General features: G+C 40.9%; 1 protein-coding gene across 1 annotated transcript; it reads left to right on the top strand.

The window, feature by feature from the left end:
* The first annotated feature begins 1,721 nt into the window (after positions 1 to 1,721).
* Positions 1,722 to 20,564, top strand: Flvcr1 (FLVCR heme transporter 1). The gene is made up of 10 exons (XM_051186624.1): positions 1,722 to 2,450; positions 6,490 to 6,634; positions 12,521 to 12,661; positions 14,335 to 14,402; positions 15,350 to 15,453; positions 15,873 to 15,983; positions 16,367 to 16,472; positions 16,866 to 16,977; positions 17,642 to 17,709; positions 17,960 to 20,564. Exons 1-10 carry the CDS (start codon positions 1,731 to 1,733, stop codon positions 18,032 to 18,034), a joined length of 1,650 nt encoding a protein of 549 aa, XP_051042581.1. The 5' UTR covers positions 1,722 to 1,730; the 3' UTR covers positions 18,035 to 20,564.
* The last annotated feature ends 368 nt before the right edge of the window (positions 20,565 to 20,932 follow it).

Raw genomic sequence — 20,932 nt, 5'->3', positions numbered from 1 at the left:
GCCTCCTCTAGGTACTAAGCTCCATGTAATGTTATAGTGCTATAAACAGAACTTTGTTATGTGCAGGCGGAGAAGGTGCATGAGAACAGAGCAACATAAATGTCTGTGGAGGGAAATTAAAGCTGATTGGCCGTGCCAGAAACCTAGGCAGTTGTCAAACAATCTGTTAATAAGGAGGCAAAACAAGAGACCCCTCTGTCACACAGAGAGAAGATTTGGTAAGAGAGGATCTCTAGTTCCCACCAGGTTAGGGGACATTATCTCTAATAAACTTTGCAGTCTGGGACTTTTGAAAGGAAGTGAGTTTACAAGCAATCCGAATGTTTACTTGACTGGGCAACTGAAGAAATGTACACAACATTCAATCCCTGGATCCCCTTTCTGAACACTTTTGTTTTTTAAAAAACAGGTTGGGCTGGGAGTAGATCAACTGGTAGAGTGGCTGCCTGGTATGCAGAGCCCTGGGGTTGCTCCTCAACACTTCATAAAACTGAACACGGTGGCACACGCCTACAATCTCAGGACTTGGGAGGTGGATGCAGTGAGCTCAAGGCCTGTCTAGGCTATATGAGACTCCGAATTAAGAAACAAACAACCAAAAAACAAAAAAACAAAAAACATTCAAATAAAATTTTCAAATGTGGTTCTGTTGTGTTGCCTAGGCTACCAGGCAGGCTACCTTTAAATCTGTGGGGTTGTGTAACTGGGACTACAGGCATCTGTGCCCAGCTGCATTATTTTTCTTAAAGAATTGAATTCATTTACAAAGTCTGTGGAGGTATTCCCTGGTGCAGGATCACCTCCCCAGGAGGTGCATCACAGCACACAAGGATTTCTCACTCTGCTGACCCAAACTGTTAGTAATTCCCCTCCTACCTCCCAATGACCAAAGTTTAAGGCCTCAGTCCTGTTCGGGTCCTGTGCAAGCAACCTCAGCCACTGTTGAGCTCATCAGTACCACAGCCACGGCTTGCCCATAAAACAGATTTCAGCCAGGCGTGGTGGCACTCGTCTTTAATCCCAACACTCGGGAAGCAGGGAAAAACTGTCTCCACGGAGTCCTGGGCCAGCCAGGGCAACAAAGTGAGAGCCTGTCTTAAAAAGGGCAGAAAGGAGAGATACACATCATCCCAAAGGCTAGCAGGCTGATTTTGTCTGTGGCCCAGGAAGACCCCAAGGCTTCCGGAGCTCTGTCCTCATCCGGTTCTAGTCACCAGGAGGAAGAAGAGGCAGGCAAGGACTACTGTGCCTTGTCCCACCGCCTATAGTTCACTGGGAAGGAGAAGGCGAGCGGCTTCCGACTGCATAAGGGCCTGCTCCCTCGGAAATAGCTTTCTCGATGGACTGAAGCCCTTGTGGTGCTCTCCCTCTAGGATAACACGAGGCTAACCACGTCCGAGCAGGGCCTAAGGGGACCCAGCGACCCAACGCGGAGAACGCCTGCCTAGGACTCCCCTTACCTCCCCACACGTTTGATCCCTCCCCCTCTTCCCGGCAACTCCCCGATTGGCTGTGCAGGCTCCGGAGGGGTGCAGTGATTGGCTAGAGGGCCGTCACCCCGCTTAACGCGGAGCCCTGGGGGCGGGGCATGCCGGCGATTGCCCCGCTGCTTGGAGCGGCGCGCGCAGCTTCACTTAATCAGCGGGCGCGCGGGCGAGCGCTCCTCCCCGGGTGGGAGAGTGGAGCTGGCCGAGAGCACAGAGGGGCGCTGGGCAGGGCAGTCGGGAGGCATGGCGCGGCCGGACGACGCCGAGGAGGGGCCGGCTGTGGTGCCCGGGCACCCGCTGGCCAAGGGTTACCTCCCGGTGCTGAGAAGCGCCCCGGACGGGGAGGCGTGCGCGGAGCCGCACGACGGGCCCGAGGCTGAGAACCGAGGCCCGGCGCACGGCCCCGTGGTCGCGGGAGCCCCGGACGGGCCGCAAGCCCTGCTGGCGGCGGAGGAGGAGACCCAGGCCCGGCTGCTGCCGGCGGACGGTGGGGAGGACGGCCCGGTCCCCACGCGCTCCCCGCGCACGGCGCTGTCGCCGCGGCGCTTCGTGGTGCTCCTCGTCTTCAGCTCGTACTCGCTGGTGAACGCCTTCCATTGGATCCAGTACAGCATCATCAGCAACGTGTTCGAGGGCTTCTACGGCGTGTCGGCACTGCACATCAACTGGCTGTCCATGGTGTACATGCTGGCCTATGTGCCGCTCATCTTCCCCGCCACCTGGCTGCTGGACACGCGAGGCCTGCGGCTCACGGCGTTGCTGGGCTCCGGTCTCAACTGCCTGGGCTCCTGGGTCAAGTGCGGCAGCGTGCAGCGGCACCTTTTCTGGGTCACCATGCTGGGGCAGAGCCTGTGCTCCGTGGCCCAGGTCTTCATCCTGGGCTTGCCCTCCCGCATCGCCTCGGTGTGGTTTGGACCTAAGGAGGTGTCGACGGCTTGTGCCACTGCGGTGCTGGGCAATCAGGTAAAGACTGGAACGACTGGAAGCCGTGGGCGGGGCTGGGGCGACGGTCGGTGGGTAGAAGCGTGAAGACTGAGCGGCCAGCACCACGTGAAAAGCCGGCTTGGTGGCCCCAGGTTGTATTCCCAGCCAGCACTGACAGGTGAGGAGGACGGCTCCCGAGAAAGGACATCCAAGATTGCCCTCTGGCTTACACACAGACACACTTGGAAGCTTTGACAGTGAAGGAGATGTCGTAGGTATTTTTGTCACCCACTGCAGAAGGAAGGGTTGAGTTCTGTGAGGTTTGCTTCCGTATCGAATGTCTTTGGAACGGCTCCGATTTAATTATATTAGTAGTGAGCCCAGCCTGGTACGTACCGAACAGGTATAAGTGAATGTTCAACAAATGTTCTGGTGATAAAGGCTTGGCAATATTACTGAGTTAGTTACTAGCTCTAACAGTCAGGTAGTGGAAGGCAAATCACTGATCATGGAATGGTTAGTGGTTAATTAGCCAAGGCTCCCTTAAGAAATGACCTTGTTTTCTCACCATAAATTCAAATGCCGCTAGAATTTCACAAGCAGTACTAGGCTAAAGGTTTGTTTTTGTATGTGTGCACGCACACTCGAGCACTATTTATTTATTTATTTATTTATTTATTTATTTATTTATTTAGAAACAGGGTTTCTTTCACTCTGGGGAGCTGGCCTGGAATTCACTGTATACTCCTGGCAGGCTTCAAACTCTTGATAATCCGGCTTCAGCCTTCCAAACATAGGAATGAGCCACCCTACTGTTATGTTTGTATTTGTTAATTTCAGACTAGTTCTCTTATTGTAATTTAAATTCGTAGTAGAGGGCACTTGTAACACCAGTACCATTGTAAAGGATATTTAGTATTCATTCAGGTGAAGGAAATCTAGTTTAAAAACAAATCTGTATCCTTTGTTATACATATATTGCTACATGCAGCTATGTAAACAGAAAGTGTTACTTTCTTCAAGTATCACTTGGGTCAACATGGTGGTCTAAAATACCCCCGAAATGTGTGCTTATTTTGTTAGATTTACTTACTTTCTCTAAAAATGCAGAACTGATCACTTAAACTATAATTGCTGTGTATAAATATAATTTATGGCTGATACTTTGGTTGTTGCTGTATATTTGGATAGCAGATGCTTTCTTAATATATTTTTGTTTATAAATTACATTCAAGGTTAATGTTTCATTGACATAACAAAAATATTATCAACTCCTTATCTATGAGGCATCAATTTTATGGATAATAAATGGAAACATTTACTTATAGGTGAACTTCCCCCTATCAGCACATTTCTGGGTCTTCTTATTGTCTCCTAAGGTAACTGTAGTTGTTCATTATGACCAGATGTGCCATTCTCAGCCCCATTTATGGAATGATCATGCATGATAATATTCAGAAACATCATGCAGTCACTAAGAGCTTGGTGGCTTGGTTACAGTGTCATTCAACTTAACATTATAAGGTTAGGAACTATAAGCTTCCCCACTTGATAGATAAGGAAATCGAAACTTGAAGAAATGGAATCATTTTCCAAAGGTAAAAGTGTGTCTGGTTCCTGAACGGCAGCACTTAAATTCTTCAAGCTCACCAGTGGTTTCCCCAGAGCACTTGTGAAGTGTTTGCTGTGGATTACAAAACCTTTGTAATGTATCTTTGGCTTCTTAAACAGTGCCAGACTTGCACTTACACAAGGACCTTTGCAGAAACATTCCTTCCTATGCCTAGAGTATTCTTCCTGATCAGATTACTTGACTAACACTTAGAGCCACTCAAGTTCATATTGAAAAGCCAGTAGATTCCATGCAGAGTTACTCAGTCACTTTCTTACGACATCATTGAATTTTATCTCTGCATGTAGCATTTATCACTGTCTCCTGTTTATTATTTGTAGACTTACAAGTATACATGTTTAATGCTCATTACTGCCCATTATTCATTATTTCCTCAGAGTAACCTTCCACACATCTTTGTAATTACTCATTTATTTTCTTTCATTGAATTTCTTTGTGTGTGTGTGTGTCTGTCTGTCTGTCTGTCCGTCTATGTCTGTCTGCCTGACTGTCTGTGTGTCTGTGTACAGGTGTACATGTAGGAGGAAGGTGGATGCCCTTTGTCACTCTGTACCTTATTCTTTTGAAGAAGAGTCTCATAAACCTGGAGTTCAGGTTTTTCAGCTAGGCTATGAGCCATTGGGGCCTTAGAGATCACCCTGCCCCACCCTAAGACTGTGTGTGTGTGGTACAGGTGTGCAAAGGACCATACCCAGCCTACTGGGTGGGATTAGAACTCTGGTCCCCATGCTTGCACAGCAAGTGCTCTTACCCATTGAGTCACCTTGCCAGCCCCTAAATACTTTCTATATGTGTAGCACAAGTTCTAATAGATATTAATTAAAAAAAAAAAAAAAGCAAAAAAAAAAAAAAAAAAAAACAAAAAACTGGAGTCCAATTTTGGAGACTGGGGAAGCTGAGAGATCAGAGAAGCAAAATAGCAAACAGCCAGTCACTAGTTCTTACCTCTACTGAATCCTCAGACCAAAGGGTGATTCTGTCTCTAGGAACCCTCAGACTGACTGCTGCTCAGACTGCATCCATCTCCACGAATCCTCAGAGTGCCTGAGCTCCTGTCTCCTCCCTCCTTACATTCCTCTCTCCACCTCCCTACTACTGAGATTAAAGGCCTGTAGCTCCAAGTGCTGGGATCAGCATTGTGTGAGCTCTGTTTCTATTTTACACTGGATCAATTTTGTGTAGCTCAGAGTGATCTATCTGCCTCTGTCTCCCAAGTGCTGGGATTAAGGTGTGTGCCACCACTGCCTGGCCTCTATGGATAACTAGTGTGGCTAGTTTTGCACTCTGATCTTCAGGCAAGCTTTATTTGTTAGATCATAAAATATCACCACACATATGGATTTGTCTATTCTGAATATTTTATATAGGTGAAATTATATAATGTGTACTTTTTGTATGACTTAGTTCTCTGTGTTTTCAAAGTCCATGATACAGTGCTACGTCAGTACTTCATTCTTTTTTACAGATGAATATATTTCATTGTGTGAACATGCCAGATAAAATTTAGGTTATTACCATGTTTGGGGTCTGTGAATGGGGTTGCTGTGAATGTTTGTGTATAATTTATTTGACTATCTGTTTTTAATTTGGGGGAATGTACTTACAAGTGAAAATGAAATATCATATTTTAGTCCTGTGTTAACTTTGTGAAGAAATTACCAAATTGTATCATAATGGCTATATCATTTTGCATTTGTACCAACAGTCTACAAGGGTTCCAGTTTCTCTAGTTCTTGTGAACACTTCTCTCTCTCTCTCTCTCTCTCTCTCTCTCTCTCTCTCTCTCTCTCTCTCTCTTTCTCTGTCTTCTCTTTTTGGTTTTATGGGACTGGGTTCCTTTGTGTAACTAACTACCCTGGCTATCCTGGAACTCACTCTGTAGACAAGGCTGGCCTTGAACTCCCAGAGATCTGCCTGTCTCTGACTTCCAAGTGCTGGGATTAAAGGTGTCCGCCACCACTGCCCAGTGTGAATACTCATTTTTTGTTCCTATAATTATATTCATCCTAGTGTATGTAAGATGGAGTATTTCCCTTAACAACAAGGTGTTGGCATTTTTTCCCATATTCTTTTAAGTTGTTTGTGTGTTTTTGGAAAAACATCTTTTCAAGTCTTTGGCCCATTTAACTTTGGGATTCTTACCTTTTTGTTGTTGGGTTGTAAAAAGTTCTTTATTCTGCATGCTAGTTCCTTATCAGATATGATTTGGAAATATTTTCCCCATGTTGTAAGTTTTTTACTCCCTTATCAGATATAGGGGAAAAGTCTGGCAACAGTTTTTCTTTAATAACACAGAAGTAAAACTAACATTAGAATGGATTTTTTTTGTGGGGGTTTACAGTGCATCTTTATACGTACTACTGTTTCTCTTTATATTCTGTTAGATGCTAATATTTGCTCTTTGTTTCCTGTTAATAGCTGTTAACAGGACTGTTTATTTTACAGCTTGGAGCTGCAGTTGGCTTTTTGTTACCACCTGTTTTAGTGCCCAACACACAGAATAACACAGACCTTCTGGCTTATAACATCAACATCATGTTTTACGGAACAGCATTTATCTCCACATTTTTATTTTTTTTAACAGTAATTGGTAAGTGAATTGTTTGTCCTAAGGCTTAGATAAATGCATGACAATATATTGAGAATAACTAACCCTGGAAAGTTTTGCTGATGGTGTCTCCAATGCTGTTTGTTTTATTCTGGCCATGCGATGCCTCACCCAGGTACTGAATGGAACAGCTCTAGGAATATGTTATGGTATACTCCATGTTTTGTTTTAACATGCTAAAGGGTTTGAAGACTAATCAATCCCATTTACCTTTCTACTAACTCAACTTGGTAAGTGTTCATTTCAAACATGCTGCCTGGCTTCCCTTCCCATATTCATGTGTGTGGTGTGCATTTTGTACTTACCTAGCCTGCAGCTAGTTCCCATCATGCTTTGAAATGATGTAAATAGACTACCACCTTCTCTTTCATAGGAAATTCCCCCAGGGATCCCCAGTTTAAGATTAACTGGGTCTAAAGTTGTTGACCTGTGAATGATTCTGGGCAGCATGAGCTGTTCAGAATTTCAAACTGTGGCAACTATCTGCTTGTTAGGCCACTTCAGCAAAGCCTGGCTACCATCATTCGTCCCTGAGTCCTCTCGTCTGGGCCTGTCTTTTGAAGGAGTCAGTCAGAGTCAGCTGCAAGCAGCCATCACCAGCTTGGAAGAAGCTTTGGGAAGGTCTGCTTTTTTTTTTTTTTTTTTTTTTTTTTTTAAGTTTATTTTTTTTAAGGGGAAGCAATTTTGATTTTAGGGGAGAAGATAGCCAAGGTGTATCTAAGATATATTGATGTTGTTGTAACTGGAGTAGTGCCTGGGTTAGACAGTATCTCTTAGATGGATTTTATTAGGAAAGAAACTATGAAGTTCACAGACTTTTAGTTAATGTTTGTAATTAAACCATGTTATAGTTGGAGGTTTTAGACTTACATATTAAACTTTTACCTTGCTATGATGTTAATGAAAACTTCATATTTTATGATCTCCAGATATGAAGTGAGTTTTCAGAGAAATATCTGCTGATTACCTGGGTGTGGTGAGCTGCAGGATCAGGTATAGGAAGCTCAACCCACATCTGCAATTTCCCTTGAGATAATGAACGGAATGTTCTCCTAGCATCTGAAGTATGCCAGTACATGTAGTTAGTTGGCTTCTCAGTCTTTATCTTTGCAGTTAGTTGGGGAGTGGCATATTTGTACTGTGCACACTGCAGAAAGCACAAGTTTTCCTTGAACTCTTAGTATTTTAACAAAGTTTTTAAAAAATATATACTGGTGAGGGGACCTCTTAAATCTGCTTTTCCGGTGGGTGTATTGCGCTCACTTGACGAAGTAGGAAATATTGCTTCTATACACTTTAGAGAAATGGATAAGTATAAAATGTCTTTCAGCCATTTGTGTGTAATCACATGAATCTCAGGCTTCCGTCTTGTTGAATCTTCAGTTAAGTTGAGCTTCTGTTTACAAAAAATGAATAATTAATTACATAAGAACATATTTATAGAAGGAAAGGGCTGGAGAGGTGGCTGAGCAGCTGAGAGCACTTTCTGCTTTTGCAGAGAATCCAGGTTGTGTTCCCAGCACCCATGTCATTGGGTGGCTCACAGCCTCCTGTAGTTCCAGCTATAGGGATCTGACCTCTGCATGAATGCCCTGCGTTCACATGAACAAAACCCAACACATACACATAAAAGTAATTAAAAGTCAAGATATTTTTAATTAATTGATTGATGGGAAGATAGCTCAGTGGTTAAGAGCACTTGTGCCCTTGTTGCTGTTGTAGAGGATCCGGTTCAGTTCCGAGCATGCACATGTAGCTAGCTATCTTACAACCATTTGTAACTCCAGCTCCCGAGAATCTGATGCTGTCTTCTGAGCTCCATGGACACCAGACACTAATGGTGCACATGAAGACATGCAGGCAATTCAGTCATACACATACAATTAGTCTAAAATAAAGATAAAAATTTAAGAATATCTATAGTTAAAGTTTTTTACATAATATGTATATTGTATAAACTTACAAATAGGTTTGTAAGTTTTCAAAGACAGGAGAAAGAATAGTGAAATAGGTATGACTATTGGTTTATCACCTTTTGTAGTTTGAGAAATTAAAGATTGAGCTACTTACACGTCTAATTAGTCATGGATGTGCTTGTGGCTTATGGGTTGAAAGTAGAGGCAGAGCTGGAGGTGTGGAAACAGTGGGATAAAAAAGGGCCTGTGTCCCATTTGTCTTAGTGTCCTACATCTTTAATCTTATGACTCTAGGTATCATAGAAAAGCAAACTAAGAATTAGTCATGGTTAACCTGTACTATATTCCCAGTACTTGGGAGGTGGAGGCTGGAGGATCAGGAGTCCAAGGTTCTTCTTGGCTACATAAGACCCTGTCTCAAAAAAAAAAAAAAAAAAAAAAAAAAAAAGGCAAGAGAATATACCATTATTGTGTGAAATTGTGACATTAAATAGAAAGGTGGCTTGTGTCATACTCAGATATATTTGCTGAGGAAGAAAACTGAATTTGGAAATTCTTAACTTAAAATGTTTTATTTACTAGATGTTTAATAGCCTTCTAGATGCTACTGATAATTACTTAAAAATTCAACCAAATCCATATAATGTATAGCTATAATTACAGTTTCTAGTAACATGACACATTAAATTCATGTTCATCAGTCTCCCTCAAAGATTTCCTTAAAGGTTCACTTGTATAATCTTCCATGTCCTCGAGGGGTGAGTATATGGATGGAACCCCTAGGAATCCTAGGAACTGACCCTGTCCTTCCGTTGAATGCACACTAATTCCCCATTCTTGAAAATCTGGCTTCTCACATTTGAATGGTAGATGTGCACCAAAACATGGGTGAATGCACACCACATGTTGGTTCTTATTATACCTCAAGATTCTTGACCAGCATTGAGCAGGCAGAGACAGTTGGAATCTGTGAGTCTGAGGCCAGCCTGGTCTACAGAGTGAGTTGCAAGACAGCCAGGGCTACACAGAGAAACCCTGTCTTAAAAGAACTAAAACATCAAAAAAAGAAAGAAAGGAAGGGAGAAAGGAAAGAAGGAAGGAAGAAAGGAAGACCACTTTGAGGAAGTCCTTATACTCTTCCCATCTTACTGAAGTTCACACATAAGTTTAATTCACCAAACATCACTGTTAGTAATTCAAGTTCCTTCTTAGAAATGGCAATGCTTTTAAATTTAAACTTAGAATCTGTTCAAGCACTAAAATCAGCACTAAACTATATAATTTAACTCAGGTGTATCTATTAAAAAGTTTTGTCACTTAAGTTGATGACACCAAGAACAACAGCAATAAAAACATTTAATTCAGCTGAGTGGTGATGGTGCATAGCTGTGATCCCAGCACTCAGGAGGTAGATCTCTGAGTTCAAGTCCAGCCTGGTCTACAGAGTGAGTTCCAGGACAGCCAGAGCTACAGAGAGAAACCCTGTCTTGAACTCTCTGCCCCCACCAAAAAAAAAAAAAAAAAAAAAAAAACCATTTAATTCAATATTAGTGCACATAAAGAATGTATAGGCTAGATGTGCAATTGTATTTTTGATTCTTCTATTCAAGATGTCTACATGACTACAAAACTTTTAATAGAAATGCATTTTACTTACTTAGTCTTTAAGTATTTCAAGCTCTTGAAGCAAAGTCTGTTTTTTAAAGTGAATATTTATTTATTCATTCATCTATCTATCTATCTATCTATCTGTCTATCTATCTATCTATCTATCTATTTATTTGACCTCTCTATGTAGCTTTGGCTGTCCTGGAACTGACTACAAAGACCAGGCTGGCCTTGAACTCACAGAGATCCACCTGCCTCTGCCTCCTGAGTGTTGGGGTTAAAGACTTGAACCAAGGAGTTCCACTTTAAGTGAATATTTTTCTAATGAGACAATATATTTTCTGTAGCACTGGATAATTATAAAATTTTACATATTTTGTGTGATCTTTAGAGCAGCATCACTGTTATTTCCATTCAAGAAATGAGAACCTAAAACTGAGACATGTAAGTTAGGGCAGAGGCAGAATTCACAAGTGTGTTTATTTACCTTCTGGTAGACAGTGTGCAGTGTCTGTCTGCATCTCACGAGTTACTGAGATGGCTCTGAACAGCCCTGGGTTGCTGATTCTTTATCACAGGAGGACCTGTGTGAATGCTGTGCTCTTCAAGCTTTTGGCAGCCCCATGGACCTAATGCCAAGTGGAGAGTAGCTGCTATTTGGAGTTAATAATCAATTCTTTTATTGGCACAGATTTTTAGTGGGAAAGAGTTCCCCATTTCAAAAGGAAAAAAGAAAGGCCCTATTTCCTGCTTTGAGATAGGTACACAACAACAACAACAAAAAGATCATAGACAGATGACCTTTTGTTCCTCATTCTCTTCATGTAGCACTGAGTCTGTCCTTCCAATGGTGTGTAGCTGGTGGGTACAGGAGTCTGTCCTTCCAATGGTGTGTAGCTGGTGGGTACAGGAGTCTGCCCTTCTGACAGTGTGTAGTTGGTAGGTACAGGTTACATTTGCCTAGAGATAGATAGTTCATCTCTCTGGAACTAGAGGATGATACTTATATTCAGAAAGTGAATTTGAATGGAGCTAAAGACTGGTGATGATGGTTTTTAATTTATGTAAGTTTTCAATCCACGTCTGGTTCATTTTGATTTGTTTTGCTATAGTAAATTAAAACTTAGGAAAGATATTTAAGACTTGCTGGAGACTCATGGCTACATTTATAGTATGAAACCTTAATTTACTACTGTGAAAGTTTCATGTTACCTGTGCTAATAAAAAGAAATATCTCCTACCCAACTAGGCTACAGAGAGACTTGCAGGACAGACACGAGGCCTCCTAACAGTGCAAGGATCAGATAGGGAGGAAGGAAGAGGAAGAATTGCTGCAGCTAAAGGTTTTGTGTTCACCAGGCTCTAATGTAAGGATGCTACAAATGAGTACCTATGACTTAGTTCCCACCTCTGAAATAGAAGTAGTCTTAGTTTGCTTTTAGTTACATCGTTCTTTTTTCCAACAAAAACTTATTATTTTTTTTATCAGCAAATAGAGACTCATAACATTTTGTGGGCATTAGAAGGATTGTTTCTTCCCCAGTAACTCTCAGATATGCCTGTGTATTGGGAATGTCCAGGAATTTCTGTGTTTAAAGTCTCATATTCCATCCTGGAGATTCTGCTTATTATACTTTGTAGAGAGTCTCAAAATCAGTATTAATTTTAAATTTCCAACCAAAGGCATCAGACCCAACCCACTTCAAATAGAAAGTAAAACAGGCCTCTTTGAACCTAGAAGAACTTGCTAGGAAAAGGGAAAGGGGGAAATGATGACAGGGAGATGGGGGAAGGGCTCTGCTGTGTAAAGGTTTTCTGAGAGAAGGGAGGAGGTAAGTGGAGAGAAAAGCAGAAATTAGTCTTTTAGAAAACATGTGCTTCTTTACTTTTTTACTTTCCCTGTTAATTCTTAAGCACATTTTTTCATGAATTCGCTGATGTGTACATCCAGGGTCTATGATAATAGAGACATAGGAAGGTCACCGAATCCAAGCATTCCCCTTTCTTAAGGGACTGAATTTAAAAGTCAAATCCTTGATACAGTAAACATTGATCTTGATTGTAAAAGTGGAGTAATCAGTGGGCAAAGGTGGTTTCATTGCCAGTGGTTTTTCAGTTCAAATGAATTGACCAGATCTCTGAGTTTTAGTTCAGAGAGGTAAAAGGAAATGTCAAATTATTCTTCACTTAGTGAAGATAAAAAACAACTTTGCCATAAAAGACTTGTTACTCCTAAATGAGATTCTCTCCTCTCACTAAGAAAGGAGATTTTTAGTCATGTATGGTGTATGGGTGTAATATGCATACATCAGTCATATGTGATCCTTTTCACACATCTTCCCAGCATTCACGGAAAAGCCTCTGTTACCACCAAGTCAGGCTCAGGCAGCTCTTCGAGACAGCCCTCCTGTGGAGTACTCCTACAAGATTTCCATCTGGAACCTGTTCAGAAACATCCCTTTTGTTCTTCTGCTGGTCAGTTATGGTAAGTGGCATTGTGTTTGTTGGTGTACACTGACTGATTGATATTTCAGCACTATGGATTCTTTTTATTGAAACTAGTGGCTTGAACATTAGTGAGGTTGGTTCATGAACCCCATGGCATAATTATGAACTTAAATGTTGAACTAAAAGCAAAAGTACCTAAAGGGATTTTTCTTTTCTGTTTTTAAAATAGAAAAAAACAAAACAAACAAACAAAAAAAAAAAAAACAGATCTCCGAAGTACTATGATTTTTTTTTTTTTTTTTTTTTTGAGTCTGGTGGAGTGTTACAATTAGAATGTAGAAGTTCTACTTGGAGATATATTTAGAGAAACCCACCCTTGTGTTTAGGAGTAAAATCTTAACCTGGGGGGAAGAGTGTTAAATGTATATTGATAGACAACAGGTAACTGAATTGAGATATATTCACACTATGGACTATTACGTAGTAGAGAAAACTAATGAATTAGAACATAAAGTGTCACCATGAATCACAATAATTGATGGTAAGATCAAGTTATAGGTAAATACTATTTATAAAGTTTATATGCAGAATAATTCTAATTATTCATGAATACACGTATGAAATGAAAAACTCCAAGATGAAAATAGGAGTACTTTTGGAAAAGAAAGTATATTAGTGGGGAAATTAAAAGCAAAGATGGCATAGTGTTAACATCTGACAAAGATCAGTGATGAGAAATAATACGTTTAAATCTCAGCTGCATTACTGATCCAGTGCCTTTGAGGGAGGGCACACCAGGGTTTGAGACAGCCCGTGTGATGCCTCATAACCAGCTGTTTAGATTCTTTGCTGTGTTCTTTCATTCTTTGGTAAGTCTTTGCTTCAAGGGTAAGGGCTCTGAAACAAGCATTCCGTTATGTTGTTAATGATGAGGTTTTTTTCCCCCGTAAGGTATTGTCTGTTTGTCTGTTGTTTAGTGGGGTGTGAGGCTAGGAATCAAACCAAGGGTCTTATGCATACAAGGCAAACCCTGTCATTGCTCCCTGTCTCACTTTTCAAAGCCACTGGCTGAAGCTCACGATACAACTAAATGTTGCTTGAATGGTACCATGTGCAGTTACATGTGCAGATACGATTTGTAATCCACATGCCTGAATCAAAATAATGAGTTTAACACAATCCTAGTTTCCATTTCTGTTGCTACAACAAAATGCCCAGTGCTGGATATTATATAAAGAAAAGAGGTGGACTTATCACATATCCTTGGAAAGTTAAAAACAAGGTAGTCCCATCAGTTCAGTCGCTGCTGAGAAACCCTTGGGAGCATCATGAGAGGGGTAAAATACAATTTTGTGCCAAGTAGGCCAAGGTGTTGTGGCCTTATTTTATAACAGCCTCCTCAGCTAATGACTGACTCACTCCATGAGACCTGAATGAATCTTTCTGAGGAGTCCCTGTGCCTCATCTCCTTGTTCTAGGCCCCTCCCTTCTCTGGAAGGGTCCATCACCTTTGACCCACCCATGGGGAAGCCCAAGATTCCAGCACGGATCTCTAGTAAACCTAGTGTTAAATCCACCTGCCTGCTTTCTGAAAAACCACAGTGGTAGTGTTTACTTGTCTTGATAGTCTGAGAACATTACATATTACACATATTACATAGCATTCCATATTATTTCATAGAATGATGACCTTATTTCTTTTCTCCATAGGCATTATGACTGGAGCATTTTATTCAGTTTCAACATTATTAAATCAAATGATTTTGACATATTATGAGGTAAGCTTTGTTTTGTTTTCTGAGGCTGAGTTTTTAATGGACCATTGGCTGGTCTAGAATTTGTTATATAGACCAGGTTAACCTGGAACTTGAAACAGCTTTCATGCCTCTGTCTCCCCAATGCTGGGATTACAGGCATGTGCCACTATGCCTGGCAAGCTTCTGTTTTTAAATTGTATGCTTGGCCAAGACTTTGTCTTTAACGTATAGTATAATTTGCATTAAGGTCCTTACTGATGCAAAAGACTGAGTCTGTGTTTTGAAAGGCAGCATTCCATCCACAACTAAGAGGTGGAAAAGCTGAAGAAAGACCCAGGAAACAAAAGGCAGAATGGGTCTCACAGTTAAAGGGGCCAGATTCCCATGTTGTCAGTGTGATGCCTGGTGCATCACCATTCTAGTTTGCTCTGGTCCCCTGTGAATAAACGCCATCCAAAATCACTATCTCCCATACTTTTTATTAAGCCTGTTTAACCTAATTTGCAAAACATACATTGAAAGTAAAGTTTATTAGCATTGTGGCAAACCTTAATTTGGATATATGGAAAAACACAAAACCTTGTAAGGGATTAAGCTTAAACGTTAAGGTTAGACTGGCCTCTCACTTAAAAATGATCCGGCACTTAACTATGTAAAAGTGTTGCTCTTTACTCTGTTTGTACATGTATAAATGTTTTCAGAGTCTTAACAGAAAGTAAGCACAGCCACAGGGTACCCAGGAAATGTTTCCTTTTTTTTTCTTTTATTATTTTATCATTTTTTGTTGTTGCTGTTTTAAAATAGAATACCTCAATTAACCATCCTCTCCAAAAACATAACTCTAGTCCATGTAGTGAATCTCCTTATTGTGTGCTTAATTTTATTTGATTATTTCCTAACCATGTAAATGAATTGGAAAATGAACCATCAGTTTGAATTAGGACTATCTGTTTATCAAATTGTTTTAGGGAGAAGAGGTTAATGCTGGAAGGATTGGGCTAACGCTGGTGGTGGCTGGAATGGTGGGCTCTATTCTTTGTGGCTTATGGCTGGATTACACCAAAACTTACAAGTAAGTTACAGTAGACCTATGCATGGTACATAAGTAAAGATATATTGATTTTAAAGAACAGGGTTTCACTAGGTAGTTCTGGCTGGCTTGGAGCGCATCATCCTGCCTCAGCTGCCCAGCTACCAGGATGGCTATTGTATCTGACTAAGACTTGGAGGGAGTGTTTCAGTGATCTACCTACATGAAAGCTTTACAAACCTTGCTACCCTTTTGTAGATTGTTTCTAGCTTAAAAAAAAAAAAAAAGCACCAGGTTCCAGACTGACTTTATCTTGTCTTTTTTTAAATGTAAAAAATAAATGTTCTCTTTCTATGGGAAAGCGCTAGCTACATTATCCACAGATGAGGAGTGGTTTACATTTTTCTCTATGACTTAGGAAAATCAGAATGAAACCACTTGTAATTTTGTCTTTGTTTTAGGCAGACAACGCTGATAGTGTACATTTTGTCTTTCTTTGGAATGCTTGTGTTTACTTTCACGCTGGACCTTCAGTACATCATGGTGGTGTTTGTTACTGGTGGGATCCTTGGGTAAGTGTCAGGTGTGTAGAAGAAAGAACACCTGCCCCCATGATTCTGAAGAGAGTATGCAAAAGGTCCTCCAAAAGCTCTTTAGATATTTTGAACTCTAGAAGTTCCATTATGTACGTATAAATGTACAATTCCTCAGAACTATAACAGAAATGTTTGGTCAGGCAGTGGTGGCAGAGACAGGTGGATCTCTGTGAATCCAGCCTGGTCTACAACACAAGTTCCAGGACAGGCTCCAAAGCCACAGAGAAACCCTGTCTCAAAACAAACAAACAACAAAGTTTAAACTATTTTGGTATGCTGTTGGAGAAAAACAGATGAGCCTTATCAGTCAAAGTGGCTGCCCACTCCTAACCCACCCTCTTGTGGTCTTGCTGTCCTAGCTTCTTCATGACTGGCTACCTCCCTCTGGGCTTTGAATTTGCTGTTGAGATTACTTACCCTGAGTCTGAGGGCACATCCTCTGGGCTCCTTAATGCGTCTGCACAGGTAATCCTCTGCTTCTTCTTAACCCCATACAGTTAACCAGGCCTGGGGGTAGCAATTTCAAGCACTAGGTAGGTAGAGGCAGGTGGATCAAGAGTCCAAGGCCAGTCTTAGCTATATAGTGTATTTGAGGCTAGGCTGGCTACATGAGACTGTCTCAAAAAACAGAGCAGACAAAACCACAAAAAGCAAGGTGATGCCTATGGTCAGGGAGCAGTGAGCTTGTCCTGACTATGTGGTTTAATAACTCTGATTTTCAGTGGTTGTTTCTAGAGACCAAATCATAAGGAAAGTCAGTTAAAGAGGGTTCTGTGGGTAGGTGTGTGTATATGGGGGGGGGTGTCCTTGTTTTATAAAACAACAAACTTAAAAGTTATTTCATGGATTTTACTTTAGATATTTGGAATTTTGTTCACATTGGCTCAAGGAAAGCTCATGTCAGACTATGGTCCCATGGCAGGAAACATTTTCGTGTGTGCTTGGATGTTTTTAGGCATCGTACTGACAGGTGAGTGCTGAGTGTGCACCATGCTGTCTGTATTCTGTTCTGGGTGTTGCTGCTTCATGGTGTTGCAAAGCTCTGGAGTTGAAAATGAGTAAGACGCAGGACACAGTTTTCTTCTCAGAATGTAAGTCTGTCCTTTCATTTTGGTGATTCCAAACTTAATACTGTTACTCTGCATAAAAGACAGTACTGGGGCTAGAGAGATGGCTCACCAGACCCAGGTTTAATTCCCAGAACCCATAGGGTAGCTCACAAGTCTAACTCTAGTTCCAGAGGATCTGATGCCCTCTTCTGACCTCCTCTGGTGTTTATCTTGTGTGTGTCTTGTCACCTTCCATTTGGGAATATGGGCATCTTAGACCTCCCCGTCCAGAGCCAAATTCACTGTTCCTATTTCTCTTGTGTTTTCTATTTCAGTTAACTAGTGCTGTCATCCATTCAACCAACTAAACAAGAAAATTCTGAAGTCACCACTTTCCCTCCATGACTATATCCCCCCTGTGCTCCTTAGCTGTTAGCTGAGGGGTGACTGGTAATCAAGCCCAACACACACTGAGGTGTCTTCTAAGCGCTATTGGCTGTCCCAGCATCACCCACTGTGTTACATGTTCTGATAGGAAAGGACAGGGTGACCAGTTTGTGCTAACTCTTGGTGCTTCTGTTTCAGCATTGATCAAGTCTGATCTGAGAAGACACAACATAAACATGGGGCTTACAAATGGTGACATTAAAGCTGTAAGTAGCATTTTAATGGCTGTACTCTGAGTGTATAGGGGTAAATGGGAAACCATTCTTGTTTTATCGCCAACCTTTTTTTGTTTGTTTGTTTTTTCGTCAACGATTGACTGCTAGGCAGTCAACAATTGTTAAACAGTCAACGAATGACTCTTAGTCAGTTGACTGTTAGACGACAGTCAATGATCGGCTGTTAGATAGCATGCCAGATGTGGTATATGTAACTCTTCAGTGCCAATTATTTCTACAGGTACCAGTTGACAGTCTGATAGATCAGAAACCAAAAGTGGTGATGTTGTCCAAGCAGTCAGAATCTTCACTCTGAAGAGAGCACATCATTTGTCCTTCAGCATGGGGATGTGGCATGGTCCTTGGGGAGCTGTGTGAGGACACTTGTTGGAAATTATGGGATGAAGTCTGAATATTATTTTGTTTTATTGTTAATTTAAGCAACATTTTGCTTAAAGGGCCCTTGCTTACATCTTGTTAACACTACTGTTCATCTAATATTGTCCATTTTCAGTTGTGTATTGTGTGTATGGAAATAACATTCTGGACATTTTTTTCAGGATGTTTTGTTTTTTATGGGGATTTAGTTCCTACAAGACATGTAAGAATATGTGCAATTCACATATAAGCATGCCCAATGCATTTCCAATTAGCTATCATCTCACTGTGTTGACCACGTCAAACATCACAGTGTGAGCACCGCATACCTTTAGGAAGTGCTGCTGGGATTGGGATTCCAGAAGAGCCCTCAGATTTCCCCCATCTTTTGTATTGTTATACAGTGTGTTGTGACACATTCTGTCCCACACAAAACAATAGTTGAATACACAGGTTAAATCTATTACACTCTGGTTAGCTAAGGAGCTGAGGCCCACACAGATCATCTGGAGTTCTTCTCTGTGCTGCCTTCATACAGATAAATGCTAATTCTGTATTTTTCGGTGCAACTTGAAATACAATAGTTTTCTTCCCATTGTCTATTACTCTCAAGAAAATTGCATCATCTGTGTTATGGCTAGTTCATAATTTCTTATATCACATCTATATTTGCCTTGGCGATACCTAAGATAAGGAGTCTGTGATAACTTCAGAGAGCCCACGTGTCTCCATTCTGTGGAGAGCCTTTGAAATACTGCCTGCTGTGTTTCCAGAATTTCTCTCTCTGATGGTTGTCATGTGTTCTGTGAGTGCTGGGAACAGGCTCTACTCATGCTCAGGACCACATGAGTTTTCACAGTGCCTCTCACTGTGTCTTGTTTACAGTGAGAATTAAATGTCATTGATGTTCTGGCATTTTATCAACAATAATATTTAAATAGTGTAATTTTGTAAATTGTACCAAAAAATTACATAATATCAAAATGCACGCAGAAAAGCCAATCATGTAGTGAATATGCTTGAAGCAAATGCAACTTTGACTTAGGCAAAATATGCATTGATTTTGATATTATTTTCTTTCATCAAATTGCTATAAATTATGTGGAATCTGACACTGGAAAATGTACTAGAAGAACTTAATATCACTTAGGATCTGGAATTCTGGTTTTGTGTCCTTGGTGTGTTTTCTATCATGGTAATTCTGGGCACATCATTTAACCTCTCTGGAAGCATTTTCATGATCCATGAAATAAATGCTTTCACTTTGATCCAAAACAATAGTTCTCAACCTGTGGGTTGCAACCTCTCTGGGAGTTGAACAACCCTTTCACAGGGATTGCATATCAGATATTTATATTGTGTTTTATAGCAGTAGCAAAATTACAGTTCTGAAGTATCAATGAAATAATTTTATGGTTGGGGGTCACCACAACCTTGAGGAACTATGTTAAGGAGTCGAGGCATTCAGAAGTTTGAGAACCACTGATCTAAAAGATCATTTGCTGGGCTGTGGTGGGGCACGCCTTTAATCCCAGCCTTTGGGAGGCAGAGGCAGGTGGATCTGTGTGAGTTTGAGGACAGCCAGTTCTACACAGTGAGTTCCAGAACAGCCAGAGCTACACAGAGAAACCCTGTCCTGAAAAACCAAAATTAAACAAACTAAAAAGATCTTTTAAAAATAGTGTCATTCATCATGGAGTAGATCAAATCACTGTCCCACAGGAACTTAGGGATCTGGCTAGAGAGGAGCACTGAGGACAATGGAATTTAACAGTGTGACTGCTCCTGTGTAAGACAGGGAGCGTTTAAGTAGCTTTCTAACCTTTTTAGTCAGTCTGTAGTAGTTCAGGCAGAATCTGTGTAATCAGTAACTTCTTTTAATATTTATGTCACAGGTTAAAAATGACCAAAAATATAGCCCCCCTCCAGCTGTTTCACTTTTTAAATTGACAGTGCTATTTACAACAATCTTGTACTTGTTGAGTTCCTGAAGCTTTGAACAAATCAGAGATGAAGGTTGGAATATTTAATGCCTGAAAAGCATATGTGTGCATTGTTTGTCACTGTTTGGAAAAGGGATAAAGTATGATGTAATAGGGCAAAATGAATTAATATTCTCAGTATTTCAAGTGGGTGTTATGGATAATATATCAGGTGAGAATTTGATATAATTCTGTGTTATGATTTTATTAGCAGTAATTATCATCTGTGGTAATTTCATTCAGATGATTTTAAGAACAAAACTAGATGTCCTCAGAAGCTGTTGTGTTTATAGATGTTATGAACATAGCCTTTGTCTTTTGAGAATATTGGAGAAATGTCGTGTGAAAATGTTTGTGCTGGTAACTGGGACAGCACCTGTGTCTTATGTCTTCATTCCTGTTATTATTATTACTATATTTATAATTTCCTTATGTGCTTGTTCCTCATCATTTCATACTTGAAATAAATTTATTTTTTTAATGCTACTCTTATATGTCTTTTAAAAACAAGTTCCAGTGTCTGGTATGTGTGGGAAGTTAGAAAGTGATTATATGGTTTTAGAGTGAACCACAGGAAAACAAGTCCACTGCAAGTCCACTGTGGTCATCACTCTGCAGAAAGTAAAATATTTTATTTGCTTAAAAATAATGTAAGAGTAGACTGCGAGCTGGGCGGTGGTGGTGCACGCCTTTGATTCCAGCACTCAGGAGGCAGAGAACTCTGTGAGTTCCAGGCCAGCCTGGTCTACAGAACTAGTTCCAGGACAGCTTCCAAAGCCACAGAGAAACCCTGTCTCAAAAAACCAAAAAAAAAATAAATAAATAAATAAACTGGGAAAGTGACTTAGCACCTA

The sequence above is a fragment of the Phodopus roborovskii genome, unplaced genomic scaffold, assembly GCF_943737965.1.
Source record: "Phodopus roborovskii unplaced genomic scaffold, PHOROB, whole genome shotgun sequence".
In the NCBI taxonomy this organism is placed as follows: Eukaryota; Metazoa; Chordata; class Mammalia; order Rodentia; family Cricetidae; genus Phodopus; species Phodopus roborovskii.
Note: the sequence above shows the minus strand (reverse complement) of the source record. Positions and strands in the feature narration are given on the sequence as shown.